The sequence below is a fragment of the Carassius carassius genome, chromosome 46 (genome assembly GCF_963082965.1).
Source record: "Carassius carassius chromosome 46, fCarCar2.1, whole genome shotgun sequence".
In the NCBI taxonomy this organism is placed as follows: Eukaryota; Metazoa; Chordata; class Actinopteri; order Cypriniformes; family Cyprinidae; genus Carassius; species Carassius carassius.
In genome coordinates this window covers 6,942,414-6,955,029 of record NC_081800.1, presented here as the reverse complement: position 1 = coordinate 6,955,029, position 12,616 = coordinate 6,942,414, and the positions used below count along the sequence as shown (strand labels likewise).

Genomic DNA, 12,616 nt, shown 5'->3' with positions numbered 1-12,616 from the left:
GACAGTATACCGTACACACAGTTTCAATGGAGGGACTGAGAGCTCTCGGACTTAATCTAAAATATCTGACATAATGTCATAATTTTCATTTTTGGGTGAACTAACCCTTTAACTAATTGCATATTAGTATGCATATTTCTTGCATATTGTCTGTTAATAAGTACTTATAAAGCACATATTAATGACTTTCTTCATTTGAGGAACATAAACCAGTCTACTAATGTTTCTTCTGAGTGTGTCGCTGAATGTTTGTGTGTGGATGGTTATTATACAGTTACTCAACTTGAGTCGTCTTCTCTCTCCCTCTGTAGCCCCTCCCACAGTTGACACGAATACCAGGACTGGTGCTTTCGGGTTTGGCCTTCTCCAATTGTTTAAGGGTGGTTGAGTTCCTGCATGGTTACGGGAAGATTCTGGGGCTCCAGGTGCCCAAGGATATTCCCAGCCTGAGCGTGCTGCAGGAAGGGCTCCTCGGCATGGAGAAGAGCCAAGGAGAGCTTCTGGATCTGCTCATTAAACTGGTGGAGGCCGCTCTGCACGATCCGGGACTGCCCTCATATTACCAGGTTTGTCTTTTGTGTGATATCAGTGTATTGAGTTGATTTGCATTTATAGCAATGTCAAAAAAAGTCTGAAACCTAAATCTAAACATGGTTAAAATTACTTAAAACTAAACATTAGCCTTAAAAACCAACAATAAACTGCATCCACAGCATAAGTATTTTTAAATTCGTGTTATACTTTTATAGAAACATTGCTGGAAAACAATGTGGGAAATAACGTAGGGTGGGTTTCACCCTAAATTTAAGGCACGTGATTGGTCAGTGATTTAATGAGGGCTGGTTGTGTCTCAGTCTGTGAAGATCCTGGGGGAAAAGCTGGTGGATCTGGAGCTGAGCCACAGCACTGTGTCCGAGGTGCTGCGGATCTTTCTGGAAGCCCATGGCTTTGAGTTGGAGGTGTGTAACAGTCTCCGTACAAAGAGCTTCCAGACCCTCAAACCTGATGCCAAAGCCTCCATACTGGCTTTCCTGGTGGAGGAGCTCAACGCCAGCAACATAATCACCAGGTCAGCAGGAATTTTAGACATCATCATTTAAAGGAGATTTGGAGATCTGCTTGTGTGAACCTCATTTTCAATTCCCAACCGTTCTGTTTCTGCAGGGAGATTGATAACACACTAGAGAATATGGCAACCTACAGGAAAAACAAGTGGATTATAGAAGGCAAACTACGCAAGTAAGACCCCTGCTTCTTATCTGGACAACTTATGATGTGAAACAGAGTCTGTTTGATTCGATTTGGTTTAGGGACCAGTTCTCATAGTTAACCAGCTGCTTATTAGCATGCACATTACTAGCATATTGGCTGTTGATTAGTGTTTATAAAGCACATATTTATGCCTTATTCTGCATGAGCATATTCTAGATCCCTTAATCTGACTCGATACCTAAACTTTTTCTAATTATTTCAAAAAAAAAAAATAATAATTCTCGACCACTATAGAACTGTAAAAAATAAATAAATAAATTTAAAAAAAAAAATATATATATATATATATATAATACCATGACTGAGTTATATATAAGGTGGGAGAGAGCTCTGGACATATATCAAACTTGGCAATGTATTGAGCAACCACTAGAATTTCTTTCTGAATTGCTAACGAGTAACTCCCATTGATGACACAAACATATTGCAGTTCAGATGCTAAAATAAGAGTGGTGCATGTGTGAGGAAGGTGAAATCGAAATCTGGGGTGGAGCAGGTGTGAAAGCAGCTCTTCTTCGTTCTCATGAATGTGTGTGTCTGAGCAGACTGAAGGCTGCACTGATGCGTAAGACGGGCCGTCCGGAGGAGGAGCTGTGCTTCGAGGAGCGCCGGCGCAGTGCTCGTGTGGGGGGGGCCGAGGAGGAGAGCATCGAGGAGAGCTGCGTGCTGGAGAGAGGGAGCCGCCGCAAGGCCAAAGAGGAGCCCAAACACCCCGAGGTACAGGACCTACAGCCCAACTAGAGCTGTGCTTGTGGATTAAAATCATTACAGTTCTTTTAGAGCAGTGCATCTCAGTGCTTTAAAGCTAGAGTCAAGCGGCAAACTGTGCTCGTGATAAAACTGGTTCATAAAAGAGAAACGGCGTACTGACTGCAGCTGCTCGCTGAACAGGGATTCATGGGGGGGCTGCAGGGGGTTTGTAAATTAATGAAAAGCTAACAATTTATTAATGTAAAAGTTCAAATAAATATAAAAAAAATGTTGTTCACCTGAATGTCATTTGACTGTTAACCAACACCGGAGAAATGTGAACTTGAAAATGTGTTGCTAAATATTAGATTAATATGAAATATTAGATTAAAATGTCAGGGGTTACTTCAAGAACTAAAAAAGGTTGTTCAGAGGTGTTACCTGGTTTAACCGTTTTGTGTTAATATTTGATGTTTTTGTTTTCTCACAGATTGAGAGTCCCAATTCTTGCAGCGTTGCTGAGCTGGAGCGTCAGATTGATAAACTGACCAAGGTAAAATATCCAGATACATGTAGATGGGGATCCTCCAAAATCTCAGAAGTGACTTTTTGGAGATTGTTCAGATTTCTCACATTTGATCAACACTGACAGGATTAATAACACTGTTCATTCTGTACTTGTTTGTATTCACTTAAATATATTAATATTAGAACAGATTAGAATAGAATTGATGTTTGCTCCAAAAAGAGCTGATTTAAGCTGAGAAGTGCTCTTTATTTTGAGTAACAGATGATTGTTTCTGGTCTCTCAGCGTCAAGTGTTTTTCCGTAAGAAGCTGCAGCAGTCGTCTCATTCGATGCGGGCTGTGTCTCTGGGGCAGGATCGGTACCGCCGCAGGTACTTGCTGCTGCCTTACATGGGATGTGTCCTCGTGGAGGGAGCCGAGGACATCCTGGGTGAGTGGAAACTCCCAGCATGCAGTTAGTCTTTGAGATCTAGGCCTTGTCCCCGCTGCGACTCTTACGATCTCCTTACAGTCTGTACTTTATCTAATGACACCTAGACTGTGGAGTCACACATGAATCACGGTTCTTCTCTCAAAATGATTCAGGTTATTATAATACCATATGCAGGCAGGACAAAACTTAAAAAATGAGCACCATAGAACTGCAAAAGTTACAGAAGGCATTGAAGCATTATGAATCTAATTTGTACTCCCTGAATCATACTTGAATTTGTCCCTATATATATATAATTTATAAATTTTTTGTCTTCAATGTAGTGATGCACCGATCATGATTTATCATGGCCAATACCGATACCAATACCGATACATGGCCAATACTTAAATGTGAAGCTCTAGTTTTTACTCACATTAATATTTAATGCACTTAAAAATATTCAGGTTTGCTGCACAGTTTGGCAAACATTTTGTGATGTAATTTATTATTATTATTAGTAGTAGGACTAAATAAAATATAAAATTAACTAATTAAGTAATATTGTTTTATTTTATTTTATATATAATTGTATGTAAAATAATTTATATAAAACCGTTGTACATTTCAACTGAAAAATAATACAAAAAAATTGTAAATTACTATACTTTGTAGCTGTCTGAATTTATTACTTTGCAAACATCATTGTGCAGCCCTATTTGTGACCCATATTAATGTGCAGTTATTTATTCTTTGTGTTCAGCGTCAGGTGAAGTGACGGTCAGCGATGAACCTGTGACTTATGTGAAGGTCATAACTCCAGTGAAGAACGAGGTTAAAGCTGAGCCTCCCCTCTCTCCGGCTTTCACCGCATCTCTCCCGTCTTCTCCTCGAGTGTCCCAGCTCACCCCCACAGAGGTGGATCCCCTCCCCGGCGAGGCCTCTCTGATGAGCAGCCATCGAGGACGGGGACGCCCACGCAAGATCAAACCTGAAGTGGAGCTCCACCTGCGAGAGGCCAAGAACCGACGGCGCCGCCGCAGCAGCAGATCAGCAGCTGAGGATTCGACTCTCAGCTCTCCTGTGCAGGATCCCCCTCAGCCCTCTTTCCAGACGCCTCTCGAGCAGCCGCAGGACGCAGAGGCCGACGGCAGCGCCCCGATCACAGCCTCAGGAGCCGGTCAGGGCGAGGATAACAGCCAGCCGGAGGACAGCATGAGGGAGCAGGCAGAGAAACAAGGCCAGTGGTTCAATCTGCTGCCTAAGGAGCCGTGCGACGAGACGTCGATCTCCCAGCCGTGTGAGAACACACCTGCGCCCGCTTCATCACCCCCTGAAGACACTCCAGCACCCCCCGATACTGACCCGCTCGCTCCTGCTCCACCACAGCCTCCGACAGCACAGGTTCACCCTTTAATAATATCAGAAAGTTTATAAATCTTCTGAATGCCGAACCTTTCTCCTTCTGATCGCTTCCCTCTTTTTCCTCATCCACAGATGCAGACGGAAACTCCTCCTCTTCCTCAGGTGTGCTCCACTCCGGCTCCCAGGGCCGTGAGGAGGCGCAGGAGAAGCAGCGGGACGTCCCGAGCTCACGCTCGCTCCAGTGCGGCGAAGAGGCGTGGCAGACCTCGCTCCAATCTCTTCCAAGAGGTGCAGCTGAAGTACTTCACGCAGCTGGTGGTGAAGCCTGTTCCTCTAGGTGAGTGCCGAGAGGTTACAGGAGTCATGCTGGACTGGACAACAAGGATGACGTGTGTTTTTGGCCATCTTGCATTCATAGAGGACTTAAAAAAAGTTTTTCTAAGCCTTGTCAACCTGACCATTTAGTTTTCGCTGAAAAACTGAGCCTAGGAATTGTCCTTGGATGGGTGTTTATTATGTTTAGTTTAAACACTGTATGTCACCAAGGTAACTTTATTTAACCCAGAGTTTCCCAAACTATATATATATATATATATATATTAATTTACTTTTTTAAAATATTGTTTACTCACCAAGAAAAATGTAATATTTGTGTATCATGAATGTCATCCTAAAGCTCTTGGTTTATTGGCTCTCTGTCTCTCTGTCCTACAGAAATGGTGAAGGGCTGGTGGTGGATCCGAGAACCGGAGGAGCTGACAGCCGTTGTGAGCGCCCTCCACCCTCGAGGCATCCGCGAGAAAGTGCTCCACAAACACCTCTCCAAACACATGGAGTATCTGTCTGAGGTCTGCAGGCGGCCCGTCACCGGTGAGGAGCAGCAGCACATGCAGAGTGTGACTCCAGGCTTGGGTTGATGGGGGCATGATAAATGCATTCTTTTCCATTGTTTCCTCCCAGATCCCATCTTTCAGAGCACGGTGGAAGATGCCCTGCTGGAGGCGTCTAAACAGGTGTGGAGTGAGCAGGAGAGAGTCCTGCAGTTAGACATCGGTGTTCTCCAGTGGGTGGAAGATCTGGAGCAGAGAGTAGTCAGTGCAGACCTTCAGCTCAAGGTAAAGAAAACCTTGAAATATTCACAGTAGAGGACTTCAGGCCTTTTCCTGGGGACTCGCTGTCCTGCAGAGTTTAGCTACAACCCTAATCAAGCACATCTGTGTGTCAGACCTGTACACTACGGTCTTGCTCCATTAGTGACCACAGAGTGGCACTAGATTTACAGCACACTCACTTAATCACCACATCCACAATCTTCTTTTCCAGGTCTCCATTCCCAATGCAGAGAGTGACAGTGAGGCTAGTCAGGAGTCATCATGCTCTCAATTCCAGGTAGTGAAAAGCACACACTCTGTGCTCTCTTATGTGTCCTTTAATAGAGGAGATTGCTCAGTGAATTACTCTTGATGAGTATGACGCAACCTGATGAATTGCTTAAAGAGTTCTTGAAATTAAAAGTTAATTGTCAGGGTTGTGCTTAATTCATGGCTATGATTATTTAGAAAGGGACCATTATTTTATATGTAGACTGATTTCTCCTCTCTAAACTGCTTCTCAAGAGCGTTCTCTCTTCGCCGCTTATGTGTGAATATATTGCATCACAACACTACAGAGTCTGAGGCATCTATCTGAACCATACTGAATTGCATAGCAGCATATTTGTTTTTCCAGTGCATCGTGTTGCATTGAATTGCATTGTGTTGAATGGAATTGAAATCGGATCACACTAAATCTTAAAAGGGACGAATCGTATTGCATTGCCTCAGCAGCTGCTTTATATGTATCTTTATTCTATCAAGATGCGTATTGCATCAGCCTCAGTTATGAAGATGCACATCCCTACTACACAGAGAGAGAGAGATTAGATTTATTGTGTTTTATGATGATTTACCCTAAGTTTTGAGGTTAAATTTGTTGTAATATTCCCATTCAGATGTATACCCCTCCCGAGGCGGACTCCACGCGGGAGGACCTGCAGTATTACGAGCACGAGCTTGACCCCAAGGACGACTGGATGGTCAAGACCAAGAGGGAATGGTACGACCTCCTGCGGGTTCCCAGCAACCCCCTGGACCTGGCCGTCCTCCGCTTGACTAATCTGGAGCGTAACATCGAGCGCCGCTATCTGAAGGAGCCGCTGTGGAACCTGTCCGAGGTGGTGCGCCTGGCTCCTCTCACCCCTCCACCCGGCGGGGAGGAGGTCCCGCTAGATGCTGTCAGGTGGGTCTAGTGTTGTCAAAAGACCCGGTACTTCGGTACCAAGTCGGTACTAAAAAAATTTAAATGTGACGGTACCAGGTTTCTTTAAGTACCGGTAGTACCGAAGTCCCGTTCAAACCCGGTTAAGCGCTATGATTTCCGCGAAGCTGAAAACGAGGACTGAATCTCAAAATCCAGTCATGAAAATGAAACTTACATTTTAATATTGAATTAATGAATGGCAGATGTGCGGGTTTGTTTACTACATAGACTGAAGCGCATGACGCTTGCATTAATTTCAGCATCTGAGCTTCAGAGTTCTCTCTCCATCAAGCGATCTGAACTTTTCTGTTCACCTCAATGCACACACCGCGCACCTGTATTTGATGCTTTGTAAACTCTGTGTGAAGGCGCACGACTCACCGTCGCTTTACTGACAGCGCTGTTTCTCACACATGCAAAGAGAGAGAAAGCGAGAGTCTTACCACGCTGAATCGACACGTTATATGTAAACTATTCTTTGTTGTCTTCTCCTGTCAAAATAATGGAGTACATTTAGAATTATTCATATTCATTTTCTAACAAGCAGAAGACATACCGGTTTCTCCGGTAGTGGGCGGAGTTAATGTGCAAATGGCAATTTGATTGGCTTGAGCTGATTTAGTACCGTCCCTGTTTTGATTTCAGCAAATCAGTTTGACCGAACGCAGACAACGTGATTAATATTCATGAACCCAGCAGCTCATCAATTGATAGTGCATTGTATATATATTAGTATGATAGTAGAATTAGTAGTAGTATTATCTTTTAATCACTGTTGGGAACATTACTTTAAAAAAGTAATTAGTTATAGTTACTCACTACTTGTTCCAAAAAGTAACTGAGTTAGTAACTGAATTACTCTATAATAAAAGTAACTCGTTACCAGGGAAAGTAACTATTTGCGTCACTGTAAAAAAAAAAAAAAAAAATTGCTATGTCAAAGAGTTTTTATTTTTTTTTTAGCAGTTTTCATAAGTCAGTTGAAATAAGTAGAACAGACAGGAGTTCGTACATAACTTTCGAGATGTATTGCACGTCAACAGACAGCAAGAGTTTTATCCTGCACTCTTTGTAAGAAAAGTGTTTTTGGCCACTAGCTTTGTAGATGCGTGTGTCACACATTACATGCACGTTCTTGCCTTTGACTACTATGAATTTGAAGTAGTGCTTATATCTCCACATTGAAAATGCCAACTTTTCATCGGATTGCTCTTGACTCGCCATTTCTGCTGCTGCTGCGAATCTCTGTGTAGCTGTTGCGTGTGTGTGTGTGTGTTTGGCGCCGCTGGCGCGTGTGTGTAAAAACACTGGCTCTGATTGGCTACCATGAAACACATGACTCTGCCTTAGCCAATCATAATCGCTTATCTCGTTATTAACCCACCTGCTCACTCGCTGTGTGAGCCAAGGGTGCGTTCAAGGGTACTATGGATTGCATATTAAATCAATGCATAGTAACGCACCGCATTTAACGTTCAGTAACGTTAACGGCGTTGTAACGACGGGAAAAGTAATTAGTTAGATTACCCCGTTACTGAAAAAATAACGTCGTTACCTAACGCCGTTCTTTTAAACGCCGTTATTCCAAAAACTGCTTTTAATAATAATTAATATGATCTATTACTATTTTTTTTACAGAAACCCTCAATGACCAAAAATATCTTAAGCATCACCACCAGTCTCAAGTTCAGTTAAAATGACAAATATGCATTCATTCGGCCTAAAAGTTAATTTTTACATAAAAGGCATTGTGCTAGAAATATTACTATTATTTAGTAAAATGTATGTGATACTGCTACTACTGTTGAAAAAATGTATAAAACTTTATTTTTTAAAGAAATTAATCAGAATATTTATTCCATGTTTTAATTTTAATAGCAAATCCCCTTTATTTACCAAAAATAAAATGTTTAAATTTCATAAATTAAAAGACAAATTAAATTTGGGTGAAACTTGTTTACTGTTTTTCATAATTATATAACTTGTAGAAAAACTTTGAACACAATTGTAAATAAGTATAAAGAATGGCATTTGTTTTATTTTTAGTGCAAAAAAGTTTTTTTTTTTTTTTTATTAGCATATTTTTGTGTTTTGCTTTGGTACCGAAATTGGTACAGAGAACCTTGGATTTTCACTGGTATCGGTACCGAATACTGAAATTTTGGTACCGTGACAACACTAGGTGGGTCAGAGTTAGGCTCTTCAAAAAGAGATGGATTTCCACTTCATTGTTACCCAACGTGATCATATCTTTCAACCTTCATCAAAAACACATCATTGTTCCAAGTTCTACAGCACACTATATGTGCAAATCAGTCATGCGTGTGTGTGTGTGTGTGTGTGTGTGTGTGTGTGTGTGTGTGTCTCTGTAGCTTGGAAAGTGAGATCACACCGCGGTTGAAGACGTGGCGGCAGGCCCTGGACCGCTGTCGCAGTGCGTCTCAGCTCTCTCTCTGTCTGCTGCAGCTGGAGAAAGCCATCGCCTGGGAGAGATCCGTCGTCAAAGTGGTGAGAGCACACACACACATTCACTCAACCTCAGAGCCTGTTCCAGCACTATATATTATATACCATTTCTTTATATACATACTTGACAGGTATCACTAAAATAGGTGTCTTAAGTTTGCATTTTGCAATTCTGTCCACAGGTCCGTAGTTTTGTTTAAACTGTTGTTCATGTGTCCCCAGACGTGTCAGGTGTGCCGTAAGGGCGATGATGACGAGTACCTGCTCTTGTGTGATGGCTGTGATCGTGGCTGTCACATGTTCTGCCTGAGGCCAAAGGTCATGCAGGTGCCAGAAGGCGATTGGTTCTGTCCCACCTGCGTAGCCAAGGTAACATTACCAAGATGTTTCAAATTTGACAAACAAGACGTTTTAAGAATCTGACGCGTCATATGATTCATATTGTAAACATAGACAAAAAAATACACAATTCAAACATTATAAGAAAAATGGAGGAACATAATTTTGCAGGAAAACGGTGAAGCTCCGAGATCACAGCGTTCATCGCGGAAGAGATCGAACGTGCGGAAACTGCGGTTTGCGGAGGAAAGTTCAGAGGAGGATGATGGGTACAGACGAGGCGTGACCACACGACAAAAAGACACTCCAGCTTCCTCGAGTGGGACGAGCATCTCTCCCTCCAAACGCAGACGGATGGCCACACGAAACCAGCCTGACCTCACCTACTGCGAGTGAGTGTGCAGGCCTGTGAAGAACAGCCTTTACAGAATACTAGGAGTGCCACTTAACAAAATATCATTTAAAAGAAAATCTCGTTTTAATTAAACTATTGTCATTATTTATAAACATCTGATGTCATGATTTGAAAGCTGATTTGTGGGTGCATCTCCGAGCTGAGTCTGAATGAATGCACTGCGTGGAACAATGAGTGTGTGTGTCGTGGAGTAATGAGCCAGCTGTTTGATGTGCTGTAGGATCATTCTGATGGAAATGGAGTCTCACTCAGACGCCTGGCCTTTCCTGGAGCCAGTCAATCCCCGTCTGGTGCCGGGCTACCGACGCATCATCAAGAACCCCATGGACTTCCTCACGATGAGGGAAAAACTTCTGCAGGGAGGGTGAGTAAAGGCCGATCACAATATTACAGCAGTGCTGAGTCTTCAGCTGTAGATGCAAATAATGAATTTCACTTGAGCTATGCGTTAGAAATTACATTTGAATCATGTTTTGTAATTTTTTTAAATTGATGTTCCATCGTATGTGGGTTTTAAGTTGTTACATGTTAGGTTTTAACCTGGAAAATTGTTCAAAGAAAAATAAACTTTACATTTGGTGTGAATAACCTGATTAGTAAGTGAAGCTGCATCTGTGTGTCTCAGGTACTGCAGCTGTGAGGAGTTTGCTGCCGACGCTCAGCTGGTCTTCAACAACTGCGAGCTCTTCAACGAGGACAAGTCGGAGGTGGGCAAGGCCGGACACGCCATGCGGCGCTTCTTCGAGAGCCGCTGGGCGGAGTTTTATGAGAACAATGACAAATAGAGACGCTGCCCCCTGCTGCATGGGAGGAAGCACTCGAATGCCACGCCCCTTTGCTACTAAAAACTGTCTGGAGAGCCAGTCCTCCAGTCTCTGTATGCATACACGTGTAGATATATGTATAGATATGTTCTGTTGTTTTACAATTAACTGTTTGTTCCCCCGCCTTGATAAGGTTAAAGCATTTCTCCATCACCTGGTATTACGGTGCACAAACGACTCCTATTCAGCTTCGTCTGTCACTCCTCCGGAGTAGAGGTACTTCTTCAGGACTTGATCGGGTCACACTTGATGTCACACCTCTATCAGGACGATCTCACCCTTTCAACCATTATATTTGAAGTTTTCTACTCCATAATGTGCAGGTCGTGGACCACCTGTGTCCCCTCGATTGAAAATGTAACTTGTGCTATCGAGACTAGAAGCAATTTCCTCCAGTATATTTTTTATTATATACTATATATACACTTAAAGACAGAAAATAATAGTCTGGATTATTTAATAGCAATAGACTGTAGTGATTCTGTACAGACCACGTTGTAGAGAGATGTATGGTGACTCATGAAATGGCCAGTAAACATACTTTATCATGTGTAACTCATCACGTCTTTTGCTTCTAGAGTATTGGTCTTATAAACTGGAGGACTGCCATCTTTTACTAGGTACATTTTTCTGTCATGCCCCCAAAACCCAGAAAGAAATCAGTGTTTATTCATAAGGAAATCTGATGTAATGCCTGCAGCAGAACTGTTACAACGATAACTTTCTTATTTTTAAGCTCTGCTAGCTAGATAGCCATTTTCAAAGCTTTTGCTTGATGTATGATTATCGTCTGTGGGAGAAAAAAAACTTTAGACTATTAATATTGGTTTATATGGAAAGGATATGTGCGTACTTATGGCAGTATAGTTTTGTTTAGCAACACTTATTTTTCAACAGAACAATATCTTCACTGTCTCTTCAGTATGATTGATCAGCTTTGCTCTTGGTTTTTATGAACATGGCAATTTGTAGGGTTTCTGAAACCATCACACCCTCAAATGTTTAGACTGTTTTATGTGTTTTAATTGTGTGTATGTTTGAACCTGGACCAACTCCCTTAAAAAGGAAATTGTCTTTTAACATAAACCATGCTTTCTCAAATGAAAATGCCTTGCATCATTACTGGTGTAACTGACACATAAGGTTTCCCCTCTTACAAACTCACATTCACAGTTTTTCGAGGAGAACAGTAGAGCACACTATACATGTTCATTTCCCAAGCTTTCATACACTGAACTGGATTTGTGCAGTAGGAAGTGCATCAATCACTTTTGAGGGTGATATTTTTGCTATTCTCTCTTTTTTTTTTATTATTTTTTTTACAGACTGTAAAACCTGAAGACAGTATGAGAGAACTCAACCAAATGTGGTGTCTAGTGAGTTTTTAATAATGTACAGTTTTTGTGACTTTAAATTTGTTCCTTTCTATATTTTTAGGACCAATATATCGTTTTTAAGAGGCGACATTAAATGACCATGTTGTTTCAAGGTAATGTAACACACGTGCGTCTGTAGAATGTACTGTAAGCGGAAATAAACCCACATCTAGTAGACGAAAACTGTCTCCTAAATTTTTATAAACTGAATTGTGTCTGGTAATGAAGTTTAATATGTTTAAGCAATAATGCAAGCAAGAATGCTCCAAACATCAGCACTTCCATGATTGCAGAAATGATATAACTTTTCTACAGTGATTCAACAAAAAAAGTTAATATTGAGCAAGTTATATTTTATAGAAAATATTTACAATTAGAGTTTGCCTTTTTCTTCAGTGCCGAAAAAAGTTCCAACTGAAGTCGATGGACTTTACCTTTTTTTTTTTTTTTTCTTAATTAAACAAACCTAGACTTGTTTCCATCCAAAATGAATTACCCTGTGCCTTTTAATGGTTAAAAGTTCTTATTCCAACTTGTTACTTTATTATAGCTATTGAAAATAGTAAACAATTTAAATGCAGTACCCATTCAAACTGTATATATGCGGAAGCAGCTTTAGTGTTCTGAATGGA

General features: G+C 41.5%; 1 protein-coding gene across 2 annotated transcripts in view; it reads left to right on the top strand.

Annotated features, from left to right (window-relative positions):
* LOC132129656 (bromodomain adjacent to zinc finger domain protein 2A-like) overlaps positions 1 to 12,167 on the top strand; it is a 32,217-nt gene extending 20,050 nt beyond the window's left edge. The window contains exons 14-30 of one of the 2 annotated variants that reach the window (XM_059541302.1): positions 312 to 566; positions 855 to 1,069; positions 1,165 to 1,239; positions 1,818 to 1,989; positions 2,453 to 2,515; positions 2,775 to 2,919; positions 3,665 to 4,305; positions 4,405 to 4,603; positions 4,981 to 5,136; positions 5,227 to 5,381; positions 5,590 to 5,655; positions 6,257 to 6,543; positions 8,937 to 9,072; positions 9,253 to 9,399; positions 9,541 to 9,761; positions 10,005 to 10,148; positions 10,410 to 12,167. In XM_059541302.1, coding sequence (XP_059397285.1) covers positions 312 to 566; positions 855 to 1,069; positions 1,165 to 1,239; positions 1,818 to 1,989; positions 2,453 to 2,515; positions 2,775 to 2,919; positions 3,665 to 4,305; positions 4,405 to 4,603; positions 4,981 to 5,136; positions 5,227 to 5,381; positions 5,590 to 5,655; positions 6,257 to 6,543; positions 8,937 to 9,072; positions 9,253 to 9,399; positions 9,541 to 9,761; positions 10,005 to 10,148; positions 10,410 to 10,569 — 3,237 coding nt within the window. In that variant the 3' untranslated portion in view covers positions 10,570 to 12,167. Of the gene's footprint in view, positions 1 to 311; positions 567 to 854; positions 1,070 to 1,164; positions 1,240 to 1,817; positions 1,990 to 2,452; positions 2,516 to 2,774; positions 2,920 to 3,664; positions 4,306 to 4,398; positions 4,604 to 4,980; positions 5,137 to 5,226; positions 5,382 to 5,589; positions 5,656 to 6,256; positions 6,544 to 8,936; positions 9,073 to 9,252; positions 9,400 to 9,540; positions 9,762 to 10,004; positions 10,149 to 10,409 lie in introns of both variants that reach the window. The other variant, XM_059541301.1, reaches the window with a different exon arrangement.
* Positions 12,168 to 12,616: the final 449 nt, after the last annotated feature.